Raw genomic sequence first — 25644 nt, 5'->3', positions numbered from 1 at the left:
AGCCAAAACCTGAATAGTATATTTTGTTGTTTACCTAGGTCAGTCATTGAGGTTTTAGTGGCCTGCGCATTAAAATCCATACACCTACCAGCTCCTGTAGTAAATATTTTTGGTTGCTGTATCTTCCCTTATTCTACTGTTTAACAGTATCATGTCTGTCCTGTAATTGTGTGTATCTGTGTGTGCTTGTACTATCACCTTGATAACCTGAAGTATACTTAACCTTCAGTAGCCTGCGCACACTTAAAATTTTGCTGCTTCTCATTGTATGCTGAGAATTAGGCAACCTAAGTCATTGTAAGGTGGAGTAATTAAAGGTTCTGAATAGGACATAAATATCTTTTTTTTTTTAGATTTTGTGACAGATTTTTGTGGCATCTATTTGGATTACGCTTTACGCTGAAGAAAGTAGGCTAATGTGTGGTGTGGAGCCTACTTAGAGAAGACATTTCAACCTCAGACACTGTCTTTTTCATCTCTAGACATTCATTTTGGATTTTTTAATGTCTTTCATGACTCTAACATGTTCAGGCTTTTTCTTCTTGAATATAATAATATTAATGATAAATGTTTTGATGTCCTTGTCTATGAATTCTGTTACCTGAGTCTTTTCTGGATCTATTTCATTTGATTAATTTTCCCTCATTATTGATTGCAGGTCATACTTTTCTGTTTTGTATTTTTTATTGGATGCCAAACATTGTTAATTTCACACTGGTGGATACTGGATTTTCTTATATCCCTTTAAAATTTTTTGAGCTTTGTTCTTAGTTAAGTTGCTTGGAAACAGTTCTGTTGCTTGCTTTTATGCTTTGTTAGGCAGGACCAGAACAGCCTTTTTGGTCTAGGATTATTCCCATTAAACTGGTGTGAGGCAATATCCTGGGTATTCTTCCTGATGGGCTGTTTATGTTGAGGTTATTGGGAATGTGAACTATTCTGAGAGCTTTGTGTGAAATCTGGAAATCATTCTGGCGCTCTCACTGGGAGTGTGTGAGTGCGTCAGAGGTAGTTAACTAGGCTTGAGTGTTTCCTCCCACAAATGTGCATATAAGTTCTCAGCTAAAGAATAAGGCAGCTTTTTCCAGATTTCCAGAGGATGCTCTGTTCAGGTTGACCTCTCTGAGGTTCTCTAACCCATGAGTTCTGACTGTCTTGACTTCTGGATTCTCATCTCAGGAAACCCATTGGATTCTGTGTTTTTTCTTATTGAATTGGGGCCTAGAAACTTCCCAGACAAAGAGCTGGGGTAGTTTTGGCATTTACCATGCATGTTTCTCTTCCTTCAGATGTCACTTTTTCCTCTGCCTGTTGTCCAATGTCTGAAACCATTGTTTCTGGCTTTGTACTTGTTTGAGGTAGGAGACAAATGTATTCCCTGCTGTATCGCATCATTGCAGAGAAGTGGAGATGACATGACAGAAATCTCCAAGATCACCATCATGTATAGTGATTCCGTAGAGTAGGTGTGCCCACAGGATTCACCAAATACTCAGCTTATAGTCATGCTCGTTTTTGAGATTTATTATTGGACACAAAGCAGAATCAACAAGGGAAAAGACACATGGGGCAAAGACTAAAAAGAAACTAGATACAAGCTTCCAAGATTCCTCTCCCAGTGGAGTCACTTAGGACATGCTTAATTCTTCCAGCAATAAGTTGTTTTAACATATATGAAATGTCTATGAGGGAAGCTTATCGGAGCCTAGAAATCCCAGGTTTTTATTGGGTCAGTCATTAAGTACCTCCACTTAGCATATACCAAAATTCCAGACTTCTGGAAGGAAAGTAGGTGTTCGGTCTAAACAAGTCAGGCACAGTAGCCACTCTTTACTACTTAGTGAATGGTGGGGAAGTCTCCTGGAATCTAAGTTCCCATATGCCAGCCAAAGGCCAGTCCTGCAAATAGACCTTTCTACTGAGAGCAGTCTTGAACCTGTAATATTTAGTCATTTCTGCACAGATGTTAGAACTCAACTAGGACTTTGGCAGTGGAAATAATAAGGGGATGTATAAGAAACTGTGGAAGTTAAGTTTATAGGCCATGATGACTCGGTGGATATTAGAAGTTGGTGATAAGGAGAAAATTAACCAGGATGGAGAAGGAGGAGTAGCTTACTTTGGCTGTATCAGTTTGGGGATAACCTTATGTTTTCTAAATAATGCTATTTGGTGGAGATGAGAATTGGATTTGGGTATCACCAGTGAGGGAGTGATTGAAGGCATTGAGGGAAACAGGGTGGAACAGTGATTCTTTTTTTTTTTTTGAGAGAGAGAGAATTTTTAATATTTATTTTTTAGTTTTGGGCGGACACAACATCTTTGTTTGTATGTGGTGCTGAGGATTGAACTCGGGCCGCACGCATGCCAGGCGAGCATGCTACCGCTTGAGCCACATCCCCAGCCCAAGGAACAGTGATTCTTAAATCCAAAAGGGTTCTTGAAGTATTCCCTTGCCCCTATAAAAGCCTTTGTTGTAGAAACCAAAGTAAAACAAACAAAGAAAAATTAATTATTCTTCCATATTTGTCTCTGTAAACAGGCATCTAGAGAAAATATTGAGGTTTTATGTTTTTTATAAAAACAAAAGTGGTATTACACTTTATATACTACTCTTCAATCTTCATTTAATGCCTGCAGAAGATACATAGTATACCCCAGTAAAATTATACTGTTGTTTTTCAATAATTTCCCTATTGATGGACTCATACTGTTTTTAATTTTTACCATTGCCAAAAAACCCCCAAAGTGCTGCAGTAGATATTAAGTGCACATATCTGTTTGTGTTTGTGTATGTGTTTCTATATGCACATATTTTTTTCCCCCTTAATGGCTAGAATTTTAAAAAGAAACTTTCATTGGGTATGATGGTGTATGACTATAATCCCAGCAACTTGGGAGACTGAGGCTGGAGGATTGAGAGTTCGAAGCCAGCCTCAGCAACTTATTGAAACTGTGTTTCAAAACAAAAAAAAAATAAAAAGACCTGAGTATGTAACTCAGTGGTAAAACATTAGTAGGATAAATCCCCAGTACTCCCCAGAGAGAGAGAGAGAGAGAGAGAGAGAGAGAGAGAGAGAAACCGACTTTCTATTTCAAAGGATATACATAGTCTTTTTTAGTTACTGACATATTACTTTAAAAAGAAATTGTATTAGATTATATTAGCAATTTCACTGCAGAATATGAGAGTACCCATTTCCCTGCATCCTTGAAGGTACTGAACATTATATTGCTTTTTAATTTTGACCTAACTGATGTATGAGAAATGATATCTTATTGTATAAGATACTTTATATCGTCTTAACTGTTAAGCAGAGTTGAAACATGTTATCTGCTTACTGGCCATGTGGATTTCCTCTTCTTGAAATACTATAAAAATCCTTTGTCTAAATTTTCTACTAGGTCATATGCTTTTTCTTACCAGTTTGTAAGATACTGTGTATTAGGGATGTTTATCCTGTATCATGGGTGAAATAAGTGATTTTGAAGTTTTTTGTTTGTATGTTTGTTTCTGTGTTTTTTTTTTTGATCATGTTGTAGAGAGTTGGGAGGGAACGCTATGATAAAATCCAGGGTAACTGGAAGGAGCCAGTGAAGAAAGGAAATTTTAATTACAGAAATTTTACAAAAGGAAATTGTAGTTAGTGTTGTAAACTACAGAGATGTAGGAGAGGGCTAAAGAAAGAGGGTGTTCACTTTAGAATTTTGAAAAGATTATTATCTTTTATTTTATAAAAGATTTTTATCTGATTATCTTCAAGAAAAGAGTTTTTAATAGCATTATAGGGGAGAAGGGGAGACTGGAAGCTGTGAGAATCTTGGTGTTTTAAAGTCATTGAATTAAATACTACATTGCTGAATTTATCTGTTCTTTGAGATTATTTTTATTTGAATAGATATGTTGAAAATATTGGAAAATAGATTACTTTATTTGTAAACCGCACCAAGCTAAGTGCTTAGCTTCTATCATTTAAATCCTCTTTTGGTTATTTCCCTATTTGTTAGCATCTTAAATGCTTACTTGATTCTTGGCAAATAGCCACATATTAATAAAAATTTAAATATATTTAACAAAAGGCCTGCTTAGTGTTTGAGCAGTTGCAAATCCTTCTTTGTTCTTGCCATAATCTTAGTGAAAATAAGTTTAATTAATCCCTTCTAGAAATAAATATGTAGACTCTAAAACTTTATTTTGTTAAGCAGTTTTTCTTATAGTAAAATTTTAGGTTATGGTGAGTTGGCATTATTCATAATAATATGTACATAATTGGAAGCATTTATGACATGAGGTGATTTCTTTCTTTCCTTTCCAACCCCAAAACTACAAAAAATTCAAAACATAACTGATGTAATTAGAATCCTTTATCTTAGAATTAATGTAGCCAAGCCATTCTTTCATGTGATGTCAAATCAAATGTTATATATTTTTATAAATCCCTTCACCAGTACATTCAGTGCAGCCATTGTTACAGTCACCTGTTGTGTTTGTCAGGGTTCCATTATACTCCCATTATACACTTAAGAATTGCCTAGGTGACTGGGAAAAAATTGAGCACAGAGTGGCAGTGAATCCCAGGTCAACTGTGTCATTGCCTATAGGGTCCATGTTAAGTTACCTGTAACTCTTAGGCTCATGAGCACATAAGAGATTGAACAAAAGAGGGGCTGGGGTTGTGGCTCAGTGGTAGAGCTTTTGCCTAGCATGCATGAGGCACTGGGTTCGATCCTCAGCACCAAGTAAAAATAAATATTAAAAAAGAGAGGTAGATTAATTCACCAAAAGTGATTCCGTGCCAAAAATAAGTTAATCAAAAGTTACCCATAACTTACATGGATGTAATTAGAATTGGAATGCAATGTTTAGAGTATTATCTGCCTTTTAATAAGACCTGCCTAGTAGTTCAGTGCCACGAGGACAGTAGTTAGTGTCTAGCAATCTGCAGCCTGATTTGCTTCAGGTTTATATTTTAGGCTATCCCATAATATTTATGGAAACATGCTTTTCTTTATATATATATCTTTTGAGAGTAGTTTAAGTGGAAAGCTGGTATTTCTGTGTATTGATAAGCTCAGGAAATGGTAATTAAAGATCAGTCAAGTGTAATACCTTTCTGGAGTTTTCCATTTTATAAGTTATCTTTTAGCATACATAGGCAAAGTCATCAGTCAAAAACTATTCAAATTTAATATTGCTTAGAGTGAGGTTATTCAAGATTACTAGGGAATTTTTTCTTTTAAACCTTTTTTTCAAAAAAATCAGTCCATATATCAGGGCATTTTAAAGAGTATTTAGATCTGACTGATAAGTTAGTGAATTCTCATGTCAAATGCTAGAACTTGAAATTTTAAAATAAATACAGTTTTTCATTCCTCCTAACAATCGTACTAGTTTAACAAAGTTCAAATGGAAAAGTGTGCACTTTCAACAGCTAAAGTATTAAGTCTCTTCTAAGAGACAAATTGACTCTGAGGCTAGTTTAAAACTTGGTTGTGAAGATAACATATCTAAAAGACAAGTATTTCAGAATTAACCTGGGGATATATCAGTCTTTAGTGCATAGAAAAAGAGTCGTGTGGTAGAAATTTTCTGACCTGAAGGCAATAGCCTGAACTTGCTAAGTGGGGGACAGTACCAAGTACTGCTACCTTCCATATATTGATTGAAAACCAGGTTTCTGATTCTAAAACTTGTAGGATCAGACATTAGCTCCACTGAAGTGCTCAGGTTTCCTGGCAGCTAGGTGCTGTGGTGCATGCCTACAATCCCAGCGGCACAGGAGGATTGAGAGTTCAAAGCCAGCTTCAACAATGGGGAGGCACTAAGCAACTCAGTGAGACCCTGTCTCTAAATAAAATACAAAATTTGGCTAGGGATGTGGCTTAGTGGTTGAGTGCCCCTGAGTTCAATATCCGGTAGCCCCCCCCCGCCCCCCCCCCCCCCCGCAAAAAATAAACAAATAAAAACTTTACTGCCAGATTTTAAGGTACTCTTTTTTTTAAAAAAATCCTCCAGCAAGTTTTAATGAATGGTACTTCTTACATAATGTGTTATACTAGCTCAGATTAAAGATTTTCTAATAATCATTTCTGATAAAAAAATTTCTTCCTTTCATAGCACCCGAAGGCCCACTCTGAGGTGAGAGAAGCCTGGGCTCTGAGTTTCTTGGAGAAAATCAATAAGTTGACATGTTCTCTCTTTACAAAGAGATGGGACAGGGAGAGCTAGTTCTAGCCCCAAAGGAAGAGGGCTGAGCCAAACCCACAGCCCTAGTCTCTGTTTTCTATATGTACAGTGGAAAGAAAAATATCTTAGTTTGTATGATGTTTTGTTGATGCTTTTTTTTTTATTAGTAGTTCCTTTATGTTTCTCTAAAATAGTTTTAGAAAGTTATAAAAAGGGTATTTGCAAATATTCTCATTTTTGAACTGTTTGGGAGTGTTAGCATCATTGTGTGAAAGTTAGAAAAGTACTATCAGATTTACCCAGATGCTTTAGTAGTAGTCCATGGTAGGGCTAGAATGTTGATGTTTCTTCATGATTTTCTTTCAAATTCTGTTATTCCACTAAAAAGACTCCCTGAAAAGCTGAAATTGGCCTTGAACAGAAATGCTGTTAACATTTTACTTCAGACTTGTTCTTCAGAAAGGGGTAAATTAAATTAAGTGTACAGAAATCATGTCTTTTGTCAACTTATATAAACTTCTTGTTGTGGGCAGAGGGGCTAGCAAAATTTGTTAATTTATCACAAAACAAATGCCAAGGTTCATAGCCAAATTACCTGAGCTCAGGACATCTCTACTGTTTTATTAGTTGTAAGACCTTGGAAATCTTACTTTTTACTTTTTTATTGTGAATTATGTTGTACATTCAGAGGAGTATGTAAAGCTGAAATGTACATTAGGGAAAAGAAAGCAAATGCCTGTTACTCACCACTGAGATTAGGAAATAGAATGTCAGTGGTACTTTAAAAGCCTCAGTGTGCCACTCCTCAGTCCCATGAGGCTTTCCCTGGTGATCCCTGCTACCCTGTCTTGAGTGGAATTGTTATGAGGCAGACCGCTCAGAAAACACATCAAATCCCAGCTTTGTCCAAATTGGAGAATCTTTTTTATTAGCCAGCTGGTGATTGCTCCCTGTAGGACCCAAACTGTCTCTGCAAGTAACAGGCCCTAGCCTGAGCATTTCAAGGTATTTAAAGGCAAAAAACACATCCAGGTTGACGTAGCTGCAGGCAAACGGGTACAGAAGCTGAATTGAGCAGTTAGAAAGACAATACAATACCCAGAAACATATTTTCATTCTGGGTACATTCGGTGTTTCCCACGGGACTTTCCATAATCGTAAGAAGAAGGGAAATAGGTCAAAATGATCCTTGTTGGGTACGAGTTAAAGAATGGTAGACAATCTCTGATAGGGTACATTGTCCAAGAAAAATGGGAACCAAAGAGAGAACAATTTTACATTGTATAAGATTTGCCATTTTGTGTGGCCAAACGTGTTATGCTAAGCAACTATTAATAGGTACACAAATGTGTTATGCTGAGCAACTATTAATAGGTACAGAGGCCAGGTGTTCCCATGGGAGAGGATTTTTTATATGACATGGAGTCTCAGAGTAAAATGAAGTCTGTTTGGTCATTGCCCATATAGCCTGGCCCATAACAGGATCATTCTCTTGCTTTTCAGTATAATTGTGCCACTATTATATATCCCCAAATAATATATGATTAATTGTGATTTGATTAATTGTGAGAAACCAAGAAGTAAAGAGAAACCTGGCAATAAGAAGTAACACTGCTGTTATTAGAAAGTCTTCCAGAAGGTAATCTGAACAGAATCTCTGGATTAGGGTCTGACTTCAGTATTTCTAAAAGTTTACAAAAGCCCCTCTCAGGGAAGACAGTGGGGAAGGTATGGGTGAGTTTTGAGAAGCGTGGAGTTCCTTGTGTTCAGGAAGTTTGTGGCCATACTAGACATCTAGCAGAAATATTTATTCCTCAAGTGTGTGCTATATCAAGCTCATTGTGGCCTTTTTTGGAAGTAGGTTAGAGTAAAACACTTCCCTGGGAGAAATGAATGCCTTTAGCTGATCTACACAACAAAGCAAAAAGGGGAAAGGAAGTATTTTATCAGTACATAGTCAAAACAGTATCTCAGGCTTAAAAAGAAATGTGGTTATCTTATGTGGCCCACAATCTGTACCTCTAGTTATCTTTTTACCTGGGTGCTTCCTTCACTTTGACCCAGGAGATTCTCTTTGTTTTGGTGCAGGTTGAATCTTTACTTTCTGTATCTTAGACTTGTCTTTTGTGAGGAATAGGGTGTGGGTTACTCTCCTTTGAGTGGAGGACATCTTTTGGGAGCTCCTTGAGAAAAGCATATGTAGGGTAAGTGTTTTGAGATCGTTAATGTCTGTATTGTAGCCTCAGACATGGTTGATAATTTGCCTGCGTATAGAATTCTAGGTTGGAAATAATTTGCCTTTAGAGTTTTTTAGGCATTGGTCCGCTATCATCTGTCTTTACAGTATTGAGATTTATTTTTGTAGAATTTCCTCTGGAAGTTTAGAATCTTTCCCTTAGTACTAGTATTTTTACATTTGACAATTAAGGAATTTATATCCGTTTTAATTTTTATCTCTGGAAATTTGAGGACTCTTCACTTTGTAATTAGTTGTTCTAGAAATTTCTAGAATCATCTCTGGAATTCTCTAGACTCTTATAGAAGGCTTTTTTTCCCCTCTACCATTCATCTTCTGATATTTCACTATAAAGTCATCTTATATATTTTGTGCTTATTTATTATTATCTGTTGTGCTGGATGTACCCAGTGGATGCTTTTAATCCAGACATTTGTATTCTTAAGTTCTTGGTTGTTTTTGTTTGTTTGCTTTGTTTTGTTTTTTAAAATCTTCTCTTTCTGGAACTATTGGACTGGTGCTTTTTCTTGCCTTTTTTCTCTTTGTACCAGGGATTGAACTCAGGGGTACTTGACTACTGAGCCATATCCCCAGCCCTATGTTGTATTTTTTTAATTTAATGACAGGGTCTCTCTGAGTTGCTTAGCGCCTCGCTTTTTCTGAGGCTGGCTTTGAATTCATGATCCTCCTGTCTCAACCTCCTGAGCCACTGGGATTACAGGTGTACACCACTGCGCTCAGCTTGTGTTGGTTTTAATATTGGTTTGGTGTGGTTTGGATTTGTTTGCTTTGGTTTTTATGTTTCAACTTTCTGTGATATTTCTTTTACTTCTTTCATTGAATTTTTCATTTCTGCTCTCATTTTTTATTTCTGAAATCTCTTTTGAAGTCCTTTCCTAAAATAGCATCTTACTGTTTCATAGATAATAAGCTTTTCTTTCTCACAGATTATTGGTGATAGTTTTTTGGATGCCTTTCCTCACCATGCTTATTTTCTATGTTCTCCAAGTTCTTATTTGTATTTTTTCCCCCAAATGTCTTTAGTATATTTGAGTAGGAAATGTAAAAAGTGATGAGAAGCGCTAAGTGTGTTAATGGGGCTTGATGACTTCCCTCCAGGATTAGCTGAGTGACTTGAGATTTTAGTGTTCATGTCATCTTTCCTCTTAGGTTTGGGCATTGTAATGAAATGTCTTCAGGATGTTGTATGAGGGAGAGCCAAGGATTAGCTTTTAGTGCATATTGTTTCTGAACTTGGAATTTTCCAGGGACTTTGTTTTATGCTCTGAAGAAGAATCCTTAGATTTCTGCTGTGGTCAGAGAGGAGCAGAATCCCAATGTGGAGTTGAGGGAGATGACCTAGGAGTTGTCTTGCTTTAATCCTTTCCTTTTGCCTTAGGAATGTAGAACCTGACCCTTTTGAAAATTCCGTAGTATAAATTGGTTTCGATCCAGATTTTCTTACTGCTGTCTTGGGAATTAACATTATCTTTACTGCTAAATTGGTTACTACTTTTAATGTATAATATTTATTTCTAGTCATCTGTATCTCCCATTTATTTTATGTGTCATTGAAAGAAAAAAAAAAAAGCTCTTTTTATCTAAGTAGGGCATAGGGGCATAGGGAAGGAGAAATTTAAATGCAAACTGCCAATCTGGTATCCCCAGTTAATTCAGAAAACCCCTGGATACATTTTAAAACTAAGTACTTTGTACCTCAGTTCCTTCATCTTTATAGGGGTTCTGATAATTGCCCTTAAAACAGAGATGTTGTGAACAGTAAATAAGTTTAAACAGAAAGTTCTTAAAAGAGTTCTTAATGAGTTTGTGTATGCTGAAAAAAATTAGTGCTTATAAATGTGGATCATGGACTAGGAATGCTGGATAATAGGTAAATCAAGGACAAATAGAATTAAGTATCAGTATGTACTAAATGCTAATCCCTGGCACTTTCCCCCAGATTGTTCACAGTTGGAGACCAGAAAGAAAGCAACTAAAAACTAGTCTTGGTTATTAATGACTGTTTAGAGGAGAAGGTACTATCTCTTTCTGTGAAGGTTGGGGAATGGATGGGCCAGAGAAAGATGTACTGAGAAGTTGCTGAGATGAGTACTGAAAGATAAATAAGAATTTGTACAGTGGATAGGAAGGGCATTTCAGGCGCAGGCATTAAGACTGAGAGAATAGTGCATCTGTTCTCAACTTAGGAAGCCATGAAATAATGACAAGAAGTAAAGTTAGGATGGTAGCTTTAGGATTCCTCAAAAGGACCTCCTTCTAAATTAAAAGGTTTGGAGCCTGATTCATGGCTTTAAGCAATTGAAAGGCTTACATGATGAAGATAAGATTGACATGTATTCAGAAGGGGAGAAAGGTTCAAGTATGGGTAAATGGGGGAACAGGCAATATTCAGAGATAATTAACTATATGTGAGATTGATTGAGGTGCCTATTGAACTTCCAAGTGAAAATATTTTTCTTAACCTAAGTCTGTTTCATTTTCTGTTATACAGGAATTTAAATAACTACATGCAAGATTATCTTAAAAATGAAAAATGTAATATATGTAGAATCTGGTATAGAGGCTTGCTTTTTTAAATTTTTAAAATTTTTTTTGTAGTTGTAGATGGACAGAATTCCTTTATTTTATTTTTTTATTTTTATGTGGTGCTGAGGATAGAAACCAGTGTCTAACACACGCTAGGCAAGTGCTCTGCCACTGAGCTACAGCCCCAGGAATGCTGGATAATAGGTAAATCAAGGCTTGCTTTTAAGGAGGTAAGAAAGGATAATTTCTAAAGGAGATTAAGTAGTACTAGGGGGAACGAGGAGCACTAGCAAATAGTGGTCAACAACAAGTCTCCATACTCAAAAGTCAAAGAAGAGTTTTGAATTTTGAATTGAGATTACTGGTAATTTTAGCATGAGTAGTTTCAGTGGATCGTGGGCTCAAAAGTGAGATTGCATTGAATTGGGGAAGTTTTTACCATTCTTAGGTAGATTGATTAATTATTCTTTTAAAAAAGCTTGATTTTGAATGATTCTGGATATTTTTGTTTTTGGTTTTTGTTTTAAATGTATTATTCACAATGAAACTGGTAGATATGTGTATAATTTTGAAAGTTTGGGGGCTGGGGATGTGGCTCAAGCGGTAGCGCGCTCGCCTGGCATGCGTGTGGCCTGGGTTCGATCCTCAGCACCACATACAAGCAAAGATGTTGTGCCCTCCGAAAACTAAAAAATAAATGTTAAAATTCTCTCTCTCTCTCTCTTAAAAAAAAAAAAAAAAAAAGTTTACTTTAAAAAAAAAAAGTTTGAGCTTTCTGTAGGTACTTCATCCAGATTTGAGAGTAATTTATTATCTTTTAAATTAAAATTTGATGAGAAGGTGGTATTTTGATGAAATAATTGATTAAGGAAGACCAGCTTATGAGAGTTGAGAGTTGGAACAGAAGTGCAAAATTTATATATATATCATATTTATTTATTATGGAGTTCAAACATTCATTAAAACAGATCTCTGTACCTATCACTCAGCTTTAACAGTTAAGATTTTGGCAATCTCTTTTATCTATTTATTTCCTTCTTCCCTGCCTTTATTTCCCTTGGACTTTAAAAAATAATTATTGGAACTCTAGTCATTCCACTCATACATCCAGAATATATCTCACAATTTATTTTAAATTAAATAGTTTAACTTCATATTATCATCACTCATGACAAAATTAACAGTATGTGAGAATTCATCAGATTCCCAAAGGGACTCAAGATACAGCAGAGGTGAAGAAGTCTTGCAATAAACACTGTGCATTTGGGGGGCATCAGCTTCTCACTCTAGCAAACTCTTTGATTTTTTCCCTACTTTCCCCCTATTTGTTAATTGTAGTAAGCATCCTTAGGTTAAGATTCTTTGGGCTGGAGATATAATTCAATGGTACTGTGCTTGCTTAGCATTCGGGGCAGGGAATTCCTTAGAATTCAAGCTATTTGTAGCCTTTACTATATCTTACCCTTTGCTGTACAATATTTTATCTTCATAATATCTTGAAGCCTCACTTTTTTTTCCTCACTTGTTTGGAAAAAAAAAACCAACTTACTCTTTTTGGATATAGAAATGATAAGTAGTAAGAGGATTCTGCTCTGTAATTGATGGGTGGCTTAGATGAAAATTCTTTTGTAAGAGTTGAGAGATTATTTTCCAGTACAACCTAGAGATATGATTTTTAGGTCAATTTATCATTCCTTCTCCTAACGGATTTCTCAAAAGATTTTTGTTCCCCAAATCAAAATAAATACTATGTTAAACTCTGCTGATATTTTTTACTTCATAAGCTCTTTTTTTTTTCACTTCTAGATTCTCTTTTTCAAAGTTTTTCTAATGTGTTTCAGAAGAGATGATTATAGGAAGCAGATTCCAGAGGCGCTGTTAAGCTGTTGAGTTAATAAGTAATTTTATATTTTGAAATATAGATTATAGGAACCTGCAAAGACAGGAATTAGAATGCCTGTGTACCCTCGACCCCCTTTCCCCCAGTGTTTATGTCCCACAAAACTAGAACATTATCAAAACTAGGAATTTGACATTGATACAACTTGTGTACATAGTTAGGCATTTTTTCACATGTATATTTATGTAACCATCACTGTAAAATACAGAATTATTCCATCACCACATATATGGTGCTGCCCCTTAATAATCATTTATCCTCCCCCATCCTTACCCTGTAGCAACCACTGATTTGTTCTCCTAAATGGATTTCTAGTATGTCCTTTGTCTTTTCACTCAGCATAGTGACCCTAAATCTGTCTAAGTTGTTGCACGTACCAGTAGTTCATTCTGAATATCTTTTTAGAATAAAAATAAGTGTTCTGCTAGGTGCAGTGGCACATGCCTGTAATCCCAGCGGCTCTGGAGACTGAGGCAGGAGGATTGTGAGTTAAAAGCCAGTCACAGCAACTTAGTAGGCACTAAACAACTCACTCTGTATCTAAATAAAATACAAAATAAGGCTGGGATGTGGCTCAGTGGTCAAGTGCCCCGAGTTCAGTCTCCAGCACCATAAATAAATAAATAAATAAATGTTCTGTTAACTCACTATATCAAAATTAGATCCACCCCAAACTGCACCTAACTTCAAGTCTAAAAAGGCCTATGCTTTTTTGTTGTGTGTGTTTATATTATAAAATTGCCATGAACATGTAATTAGTTTTTTTAAAGTTTGCATTAAACATAAAAAAGACTCCAGACATCAAGGGTACAAAGCTTAGAAATGATGTAAGACTAGTGTTTGTTAAGTTGTTTTATAATGTTTTTTTCATTTAAGTAGGCAAAATTTGTGTCAACCATTTTTTATAACTTTCTTTGAAATAATTTGAAATTTTCAGGCATAGTACAGGGATCTCATCTATGCTACATTCACCAACTTCTAGTATTTTGACACATTAACATTATTTACTGCCTCCATCTGTGTACCAGTTTGCAAGGGGAAAAAATGTATTTTTCCTGAATTATTTGAGCTTAAATTATATATATCATGGCCCTTTACCTTTTCAATATGTCAGTACATAATCCTACAGAGCAAGGCTATTTATTCTCTTACACAACCTCAATAGTTAATAAATTTAGGAACCTTAACATTACTGAGATATTTTTAACTAATGTTGTTCATGTTCAATTTTTTTTGAATTTATTTTTTAGTTTTAATATGGTGCTGAGGATCAAACCCAGTACCTCATGCATGCTAGGCAAGCACTCTACCACTAAGCCATAACTCCAGCCCTTCAATTTTATCATTATGTCTTTTTTAGAATTTCCTTCTTTTCTATACAGAATTCAGTTCAAGGATGGATATTAGTTTTCATTTATTTTTAATTTTCTCTAATCTGTAGCAGTTCATCCTTTGTCTTTTATGACATTAACATTTTTTGAGAATTTAGGCCAATTATTTTATAGAATGTTCCTCATGTTTCCCCTTGATTATCTTCAGATTCTGTAACTCCCAACTGTAGTGATATTCTTTTAGGAAATTGTATCTAAAGGCACACAGTGTCCATCAGTATCTCATTAGTTAGGTTAGTTTTAATTGATCACTCATTCAAGGTGTTTCATTTCTCCATTATGTAGTTAGCTATTTTTCTCATTATAAGTTACAGACAGTCTTTGGGCAGACCCTTTGAGGTCATACAAATATGCTGCTTCATTAAACTTGCACCCCAGATTTAGGGGTGGTTCTTTTAATGATTCTTACCCAAACCAATTTTTTTATTTTGAGGATTCAAAGTGGGTGAGGGTCATCCTTTCCAAATTGCTTGTTCTAATGATTCAACTTGATTTTGCAAACATTTATTTACTTGTTTATATAAAGTTTTGATTTTACATATTACATAATATAATTGGCAATGCATTTTAACTTAAAATGTTTTTTAAACCTCTGGGTTTATTTTTAATCCTTTGCTGCCCTCTGCAGGTCTATGAATATAGATCTTTGGAGCAAGGTAAGTATGCCTAATCATTCAAATCACAAGGTGATATATATAAATAGCCAGTAAGAGCAAAAATTTTAATAGCTTCACACATTTCTGTTATACTGTTAAAATTAATGGATTTAAAATCTTGAAAATGTTAGTTTTAAAACAGCAGGAAGCTTTTTATGGAAGTAGTCTTTGACTTAGTCCTAAGAGTCCTTAAGATTTTCAACCTTTCCAAAAGTATTTGACCTTATAGGTTTAATAATTAATTTTCTTTCTGTATGTAAGTATGTATATTTGTGTATGTTTCTGTATACGAATGGTATGCAAACCAACATCAGCCTTTTTAAGAAATTAACTGATTTTATGCAGGAAGCATAATTATAGTGAATTGCATAAAAGATTTTCAGCTTAATAAAATCAGAAGGCATGTTATTAATTGAAATTCCCAATTCTATTTCTGGTATTACTTGAATTGCTATATTAGAAATGATACTGTTTTGACTAGAGATATTTTCATTGGTTTATTCATTAAATGTGTTTTTGTTCAAATTGGCATTAAATGTCACTGTAAGTATGGCAAAAGTTTCTGGTAGAATTTTTTATTTTCTATGTGTGTGTGTTGATTAAAGGACAGTTGGTAGGTGAAGATTGTTTTGTTTTTCTTTTGCACAATTCTTATTCCTACATTAACTACCTTTTGAATTAACATTAACTATAGCATGGTTTGTATAGAGGCATGTGATCATTTTGCCTGATTTTTTCAGATTAATAAGTAAACAATAGTGGAAGTACAGTTTGGGCCTGTAAACACTTAAAATACATGTGCTTTAATAGCACATAAGCTCAGCTGTTGAATATGCATAAAATACATTAGAATTCTTCACACATGTCATTTGGACAACTAGTATATAGTTCTTTTCTGTCTTCAGCCTCAGGATATATAGTTAAATACCCTTTTCAAAGTTATAAGTTGGCATCATAGGTTGTGTAATAATTTTGATTATAAAATATGTTATTTGGATCTTTGAAATTAGAAATTTCTTTTGGTTGGTAGATTTAATGTTGAAAAATAAGTGTGTATGTCTTTTAGTATATGTGAATTAATTGATAAGAATACTTAAGAACAAACAAGTTAAAACTGTTGACCTCTTTTGTTTTAGTGCCATTAAAATGAATGAGAAAATGTCATGGAACAACTAAAAAATTTAAGTTACTGGTCCAGCATATGTTACTTTTTATTTCTATAAAACTTAAAAAGGAGGACACTAATCCCAGTTAGTGTCCTCATCAAAATCAAAATGATGAGAATATTGGTTCATTATTCCTATAAATTACTGTTTATAACAATTTAAAATGATATATAAACAAATCACTTTATAGCCTCTCTTTGTGACATTTCATAAAACATTGCTGCTTTCCTTCATCATGGGTTTATTTTTATTTTTAGAAGACAAACCTATTATTTAAAAACAAAACAATCTCCTTGGTGGGTGGGGGTAGTGTTGGATTACTACAATATAGAATAATACCTTACTGGGGAGAGGTTGTATTATTTCAAGAATTCAATTTCAAATTGTATTTGGTCTTGTTTGCGTCTCTTGCTGCAATGCACGAATTTTCTGTCTTACCAGATAACAGAATTGTTGTACAAGGATGGACGTTATTGCCAGGAGCCTCCAGGACCAACGGGTAGCGTTTCAATTTCGATGATTGTAACTTATCCACAAATTCATTCTTCTGTGTAATAATGGACTAGAAGGATTATAGCAGGGAACACTTTTCTTTTGCAAAGTGAAATTTGAAAACATTTGGTTACACATCTTTATATTGATAACCACAGCATTTTGAGATCTGTGAGGTGTTTGGTTTTATAATAATTATTTTTAGAAGGCAGACTTGGGATACTTTCTTTTCATGCAACAAGGAAATGCTTCTTACAGTGTCTGTGGCATAGGCTTAAAAAATCAGAGATTCTTAATATTTATGTGACTTTAATGTTTTGCAAGTGTGGCTAATTTTAAACAAAGTAGGGAAAAGGTCTTGTGGATTTTTTCCACTTAAATATAATTTATTATATAAAAGATTATTTTGTTATTTAATGATTTTCATTCGTCATTTAAGGAAGCTTATAATATATACTTTTCTATAAGAAGCTACCTTTCTTAAAAAGTTCAAATCTCCTATCCCAGGCATTAGCACATGGCCCTGTACATTTTATGCTTGAATGCATAGGAAAATTACTGTTGTTACAAAACATCTTTGTTAATCTTGGTTTTTCATTGGCTAATAGGCAGCTCTCCACAGGATTACTATATCTGCTTATTAATATTATCTAACTTTCTATACTCAACATGTATAATCCTTTGTAATTTTGTGTGTTTCCCTAAATATTATCCACAAAAAATTAGTGTAGAAAAGTGTAAAGACATTTATTTATTTTTACTACTTGTGATTTGGACAAGAGAGGGGTAAGGCCTTGGGCAGGACCACTTCTGTCACAGAATAGTGGAAAAAAATAGATTGAAGTAAGATTCAGTACTGAAAAGCTGTCACTCGGTCTGAAAATAATTAATATTCCTTTCACTCACCAGTTAGATATGTGCTCCCAAACCACATAATCTCTATGCCTCAGTGATCATTGTTGCCATTTCAGAGCCTCTCATCAGGGTGACATCTCACACCAAAATGATTTCTTATAAATTAATCTTGATAACATGACAGTCTCGGTAATTTTAGTGGAATGCTTTCTCTTGTTTTTTTCCACAGAAGCTGTTGGCTATTTTCTTTATAACTTGATTGACAGCATGAGTGACTCAGAGGTACAGGCCAAGGAGGAGCGTTTGAGACAATACTTCCATCAGCTGAAGGAGATGGTACCATTTCATTTTTTGCTATATAATGCCTGTCCTGCCTGACATGTATCTATTAGATTTGAAATTGCTGCTTTTAAGTACAACCAGACCACTTCTCAATGACATGCAAGAGTTGGAGACTTAAATTATGTCTGAGATAATTTCTGTTAGACAAATTTCAGTTTAGTTGTCTAAAACTCAGGTTTCCCCCCCTCCCTTTCCTTTGCACAGAATATAAAAATTCCTGAAAGTATCTACAGAGGCATTCGAAATCTACTGGATAGCTACCATGTTCCTGAATTGATTAAGGTGTGTGAAATGCTTAATTTATATATAAAAACCTGTTAAATTTTTTTAAAAATACGATGCTTTTGACAAAAAAGAAAAGTTTCATTGGCAGTCATTAAAACAAAGCTTTTTCATTGATTGTTGGTAAAAACTATTTATATATTGAAGAATACATTTAAAACCTTAATTGTAATGGTCAGTATAGTATGAACAGAATTGCTGTAAAATGTTGGAAAGGTAGACAAGTAGCATTAAAATGAAGTGGGACTTTCAGATTTTTCTTTGGACATTTGCTATTTTAATTTTCCTTGTGTCTTCTAATTTTGTGCTAACTTAAATCCCAATTTAGGATGTTAATATGATGGTTGAAAGAAAGAAGATAGATTCTCGTAAAGTAAGTAGGTTTTTGAGTGGGTTCTCTACATGTTATAATAACTGCATTTAACAAGCATTCTAGACTGCGCCCTTATAAAACCAGTGTTTCTTAATATTTTCATCATTTTGTATATGTGTAAGAATTTGGCAAAACCTATTTGTCATCTCTGAAAAATCAACAGACCTAGGAAATTTGCAGATAGTCTTGCAAGATTCATTACCCCTAGAGTCCATCCATTGATCCCAAGGTAAATATCACTATGAGCATTTATAACATAAAGGAAAGTCAATTTAAAGGGTAGGGTGACAAGGGTCAAGTTTTCTTTTTGTAGTAAATTTTTCTTCCTCCTTTCTTTTTTTTTTTTGCCTGTAGTCTCAGCAACTTACACCATCTGATTTGGAGTCTACACTTGAAAATCTAAAAGCTAAAAATCAACCTATAGGAGATGTCCTAAAGCAACTGATAATAATGCTTTGTTCAGAAGAGGTAACATTTGTTTAAACATTTCAAATATGCTATTAGGGTAAAAAAAATTATTGTTCATAATAAGCGAAACTGAACATAATATTTATGATTTTTACAATTGATTATTATGTCATGCTTGTGAACAATGCAATTAAATGAAAGGTTAACTAATTTCAGCTACACCTTGAATGGCATGTTTTCCGGTTGCTGTAGTTTGTTTACAATAATCTACAAAGTGAATGATAGTAACAGCCGTGATAGGTTTATCATACATGCCAAATGTCCTTTCAAGCCATGGCTCCGGTCTCTTATATCTAGATTGTCAAGCAACTGATACATGCAGTAGTCATTTGCAAGTCAAATATTACTAGGTTGTTAATGCAGGGATTGAAATTCCATTTTCCTGCTGGAAAAAAGCTCTCTCTGAGATAAAGGGTCTCTTGCCTTTTTTTCAGTGGGCGTCCAGCTGTACTTCGTGTTCATTTTAGTGTGTGTCTGCAATTTGAGGGATATCACTAGACTTTTTTCAGGTTCTAGTTTAGCAAGCCTATGGTTTTAGAAAAAAAAAAATCATAACTGAGATTATAACATGGTACTGTTATTTCTTTGGTACTAAACTAGAGTCAGAAACTTTTTATTGGTACATATTTCTGCATCTAGAAATTGGACTATGATTAGGGGCTGATTTAGGAAGTATTTAATCTGGAAGTCTTCTCTAAATAGTACAGTACAAAAGCTAAAACATCAAATTTGGCATTAATAGTGGGCTATTTTACAATTAAAAAATCCAAATTTGCATTTGTTAGAATTACCCTACATATACATCTGGCCTGCCTGCCTTTTAAAAGGTGAATAAAAATACCAAGGGGGCAGGGCCAAGTTGATAACATGAAACAGTTTATTTTTATTTATTTATTTATTTTTTTTTGAAATCCTATTTTTTTTAAAATTTTATTAGTTGCTCAAGACAATACAATGATCTTGACATCATACATTTGATTCAAATAGGGTATGAATTCTCACTTTTCCACATGTACAGATTGCAGGATCACATTGGTTATACATCCATGTGTATACATACAGCAATCCTAGTGTCAGTTGTATTCTGCTGTCCTCCCTATTCCCCCCGAAACAGTTTATTTTTAAAGTACTGTAAACTTTTTCTAAATACTGTAACTGAAAATGTGACATTTTTACTTTTATATTAATTTCTTCTTTTTTTTACTTCAATTCTTTATTTTAGAATATGCAAAAAGCCCTTGAATTGAAAGCAAAATATGAATCAGACATGGTTGTTGGTGGCTATGCAGCTTTAATAAATTTGTGCTGTAGACATGATAATGCAGAAGATGCACTGAACTTGAAGCAAGAATTGTGAGTACCCTGGCAATGAAACAACTCATCAGCGTTTATGCTGATATACCACCCTTGATGAGTCACCTAGATTGAATATTACTGCCTTAAGTAGTTCAAAGAAATTCTTTTGTTGTCAGTATTTTTGAAATTTCATAGCATAAGGCTCTTGTTTCAGCAAGGTGTCTTAAGTACAATAACACAGCCTAATCTTTAAAGCCAAGGTTTTTTCCCATTGGTTATACTATTGGTGATAGTAACTGTTTTGTAAGGCTTGATAACATTTCCCTTTCTATACTGCACTATAAACAAAATTCTGTCCATTTCTCAGGGATATTTTTTGATCCCCATCCTTAGATTTAGCAAATAAAAATTTGTCATTTGAGGTATTTCAGTGTTCACAGTGAAGGTTAGAATTATGGAAAGTACCATAAAGCAAAAGTGTCTTCAGTAGTATCATTTGCAGGTGGATTGATGCTATATGTATGTGTAGTGTTACGATTTTTACTTCTGAAGTCACTGACTATAATTTACATATTAATTGATATATGGCTTCAAAAATAAATCCTAACTGAAGTATAGGCACCAATATTAATAAGAATTTAGACCTGATGGGCTTTTGGAAGTTATAGGAATTTCAGTCCTTTTTGTCGTTAGTTGTCTTCTAACATAATATAACTGGTTTTATTTCATAGTGACCGTTTAGATCCATCTGCTGTCCTTGACACCAACAAGTATGTAGGCCTTGTAAAAGTATTGGGAAAGCATGGCAAGCTCCAAGGTAAGTCTCCCCATATAAAGGAAAGATGGGATGCAAGTATTTGCCTGTGGCATAACATGTGAATTGATATTAATGGTATATCATGTCCTGCAAAGTGCTGGAACACTTTGCATACAAATTTGCATGTGAATCCAACCAGAGCCACATGGACAGTGTAGGCCATTAGTTTTAATGGATTGGCAAGCTTGTCATTTACATTTGCACAGCTCAGTGCTTTTTGCATTTCTGCAGCTAGTTTTTATTAGCATTGCTGTTTGGATTGAGTTTGAAGATCATGACTTATGGCACAATTTGCTTATATGCCTGCACTAATGGCTTTGTTTTTGCTTAAGAAGATCTGAAGGCTGAACATAAAACCTATAAACATAACATGATATATAAAAAACTGAATTTTGCACTTGTTTTGAGCTGAACTTTTAATCATATTAGCAAAATGTTTATTTCAGTTGAAGTTTCTATTTAGAATTTCATGAGAAAGGTGTAGCTAATTATATTGTTGATTTGCATACTCCTAATTTTCTCATTGTTGAGGTAAGGCTAAATCTAATATAATTAAATGACACTTGGTAATAGGTTCTTACTATTTACTTGTTTCTTAACTTTCTGAATTTGGCTTTATTTTGAAACTTCTTTTTTAGCCTTCCTCACTTCCTTTTATTTTTAGAAATGATTGTTTTGATTTTGTCATAGGGAACAGTGTACGGAGAAAATATGATTTGAACATTGAAATTTTTCCTGGGAAGCCTTTCTAACACAGAAAACTCTTTATAAAGATTTGCCTGCTTTTTTGAAATCACTTTTTGTAAAGTGGTCAAAACATTTTGTCTGTGTAATAATTAAGAACAACGTTATAAAAATGCACTTATTCCATATCCTAAAATGTTTGTTTCTGCCTTTCTAATGAAGCTTAATGAATCTAATGTATTAACATGCAGTCTTTTGGAAAGCTTTCATTGGCTCTGCTTGGCTAATTAGTATCGACATAGCAAACAGGCCCTATCGGTATCAGACCATTAGTCTGGCTGTATATACAGTGTAAACACATCTTTATTATCTGGCCTCCTGACAAGCCATCTGCTGAAGAAACAATGGTGTGATTTAGCAGATGTTAGCTCTGAACGATAAAAGCATCCATTTAGGAGGATCTTACAGCTATAGGGCAGACTGTACAGGGTTATGTGGTGCCGAGTGGGCACACAGTCCCTATCTATAATTTGTAGTCAAAGTTGCAGGGAAATGATAAAACCATGCTATTGTGGATTTATAATTGTAGTCTCGTTTAGAAATGCAAGTAGTAATTAACTTGAAATCGGCATTATACACTAGAATTTACATTCCTGCTGGGCTTGAAATGCTGTTTTAATAGCAGTTTGTTTTCCCTACATGAAATTACCTAAGGGTCTTTTGTGTTACTTCATTGTAGATGCTATTAACATTCTAAAGGAGATGAAAGAGAAGGATGTTCTTATCAAAGATGCAACAGTCTTGTCCTTTTTCCACATCCTAAATGGTGCTGCTTTAAGAGGTGAAATTGAAACAGTAAAACAGCTGCATGAAGCCATCGTCACTCTAGGGTTAGCAAAACCATCTACCAACATAAGTTTCCCATTGGTCACTGTACACCTGGAAAAGTAAGTTAATTGAATTTTGAATTTTAATGTTGGCATTAAAAGAATGAATCTAATCATTTTGGGATTATACTTTGTAAGTACATTGATGTGGAAGCCTTGTGGGTCATTTGCCAAAGAATAAGGGTACTAAGATGGTTTAGGTGACCTTTAAAATCAGCAGCAGCCCTGTGGCTCTGTGGCTTCTCAATGAAGTGGTCTCTGGTATTTTTTTCCCTAGGAGCATGTGATAATATTACATGAAATTGAATCAAATTTTTGAGCCTAATAAATACTGATTATCAATAGATATAAGAAAGAAAGGTCCTCTGAGGTTTTTAATCATGTATCATAACTCTCCTTCAGGTAATAAACATAGAAATACCTATGCAGTACTCCTGGTCTCCATATAGTATTTTAATCACATACAATTATTCTAGTTTTGATAAATGTTGGAGATGTTTCTGCCTTGTGGGAAGATGAATTTTGTTGATAGGGAAAGATTTACTGGAGTTTGAAAATTTTACATTTGAAATATTCTTGTTTGTACCTAGTTTAAAATATTATCTTCAATGCAAATCATAAAATCAATTCTACTCTTTTATAATGAGTGAAACATTTTAATAAGATGCTTAAGCATACCTCATTACCTTCTTTTACTTTTGCTTTTTAATTTCTTAGATCTTACCTCTTTGTCATCTTTTGTATGGCTTACTGCAGTTTGTAATCTGCTTATTCTGTGATTAGGATTTTCTGATTTTAGTATGGATGATGTCTTATCAATGCCAGGAAAAAAATGAAATTTATATTTTAACATTTCTCATCTTTCCCCAAAATATCTGGTAGTTTTTATTTATTTAACATGGGGTATAATTAACTGGATGTTATGAATAATTTGGTATTGAATTTTAAATAAAGAATAAAAAATTGTTTTAAATAGCTCGTTAGGAAATGTGAATATTGATAAGCTTGAACCCATGCATGTACACACACATCCAAACTAATTCTTTTGCCAGCCAGTCATAAACAGTTATCAAATTGGGTGATTGGCCAAATCTTAACCTCCACAATCTCAGCATTACACTCTTTTAAAGAAATAGTGATTCAAACAATTACTGCATTATTGAGTTCTCATATTCACAGCCAACTTTATATAGAAATCCTATAATTAATATGCTTCCTACTGGAATTTTTTTCAATTGTTTAAAAGACCCATCTCTGCAAATTGCGTGTGGAACTCTGCACAGGGATTTGAAAGAAATGGGCCCAGTGCCCAGAAGAATTAGGCCCTCCTACACTACTGGGCAAAAATATAATAATTAACAAAGAAAACGAGTCCATGGTAGAAAAGTATCTTACAAATAGAAATACTTTGAAGACAGTAGAGATGTGAAAGTTTTCCAAAAGAGGTCTGCAGATGGGGCTCATGAACCAAGGAGAGCTTACCCAAGGGAAAATGAAAACAGCATAGAATTCAGATGGTAACCTGGAGCATGCTCTGTGCTTCTGATCATTTAGAACAGTTAGGTGTTTGTATGTCTCAGTCAAATTTGGCTGTCTTTGTTAATTGGACCAACAATCTAAATTTTTATCTTTTCCTTCATGGTGTCTTAATACTTTCAGAAACTTGTAGAAATTATTATCTTCTATTTTTATTTACATTGAGTTTTTACTTTTTTCTTTTGCTATCTTTACTTTGTAGAAGCAGTCTCCCCGACATGTTCTTTCAGTTTCATCTATCATAATAAAAAGATTATGTCAGCTGTTTTAGAGTCATGAGAATAAAAAGGATATAAAGGAAATTTAATATTTATAAAATTTCAGAAAGGAGTAGTAGCACTATTGTCAGGGAAAATGCTAGAATGAAACACTGACTTTGAAACTTTTGTTCAATTCTGTTTTGTATAACTGATGGAAGATAGCTAATTAATTCAGAATCATGACAACTACTAGGATTAACTACACCAACCTGCCAAAAAGGCCCCATGTATTTGATTTGATTAAATATGTTCAGTCTTTAGTAATACCATGTAATTGACCCCAGCAGGTATGAGCTCATCTGGGTAGTGAGCCTTATTTATTCAAACTTGTGATAAAATTATGAAAAACATTTCAGAATATCATTTAAAAACCTTCATTATTTCATTCAAAAGCAAGCATCTTTTTGGCATGTCATTGCGAAAGACTCTAAAGAGGATATCAGTTTCATATTATAATTCTGAAGGAAATCTGTGAAATTGAGTTCCTTAGATAATAAGTTCAGACTCCGTGGATCTTAATTTTGAACCGACTTCCAACACTGGGTAAAGCACAGAGGAAATGATACCATATCAGTTTGTGTCCTTGGATAATGCTTTGTGGGCTTGGAAATAATGCATTTTGTTTTTATGCATTTGGCAAGGGAAATCTAAAACAATAACACATGTATAACATGATAGAAAAGTTTGTAACTGGCCTTTATTACGTTTGTATTAAACAGAAAAGAAATTTTTTAAAATTTTTGTGTGCTTCTATTATATTACACTACAATCTGTAGGCCATTATCTATATGTAGTCCAAATGAATATTATTTTAAAATTTTCTTTTGTAACTATTTTATTTTAAAATTTATTTCTTTTATTAAAATCATGTCTGATTCAGGGAGATGACAGGGATCCTCCATATGCAGTAAAAAGAAATGCTTTATAATAGGTTAAAAGAGCTTTTGATTAGTCTTCATGTTACGGTAAAGGAAAAACAATTAATAAAATCTGGTCCATTAGATTTTTAAGCAGAGAAATTTGTATGATGCAGTTTCAGATTCACTTGTTTTATAGCTGATCCATTTTGGTTTCATTGCATATGAAAAATATCTGAAGCTGTTTAACTGGATTATATTAGCGCAGATGATCAAAGCAGCTTTAATTTCTGCTTTCCATTAAGGACTTTTTTGTGTATGTGCTGATTTGTGCTATAGTCTACATCTGCACATATGCATTTAATTTAAGTGCATCATGGATTTTGTATACCTAATCCTTCCAGACCTCTTG

At 34.1% G+C, this 25644-nt stretch overlaps 1 protein-coding gene across 1 annotated transcript in view; it reads left to right on the top strand.

Moving 5' to 3' along the window:
* Lrpprc (leucine rich pentatricopeptide repeat containing) overlaps positions 1-25644 on the top strand; it is a 107164-nt gene that overhangs the window by 36489 nt on the left and 45031 nt on the right. The window contains exons 15-23 of the mRNA XM_027934474.2: positions 14890-14917; positions 16525-16582; positions 17660-17766; positions 17977-18054; positions 18383-18427; positions 18782-18895; positions 20118-20248; positions 20923-21008; positions 22432-22639. Coding sequence (XP_027790275.2) covers positions 14890-14917; positions 16525-16582; positions 17660-17766; positions 17977-18054; positions 18383-18427; positions 18782-18895; positions 20118-20248; positions 20923-21008; positions 22432-22639 — 855 coding nt within the window. The remainder of the gene's footprint in view (positions 1-14889; positions 14918-16524; positions 16583-17659; positions 17767-17976; positions 18055-18382; positions 18428-18781; positions 18896-20117; positions 20249-20922; positions 21009-22431; positions 22640-25644) is intronic.

Source organism: Marmota flaviventris, chromosome 14 (genome assembly GCF_047511675.1).
Source record: "Marmota flaviventris isolate mMarFla1 chromosome 14, mMarFla1.hap1, whole genome shotgun sequence".
Taxonomy (NCBI): Eukaryota; Metazoa; Chordata; class Mammalia; order Rodentia; family Sciuridae; genus Marmota; species Marmota flaviventris.
This window is presented reverse-complemented; position numbering and strand designations above follow the sequence as displayed.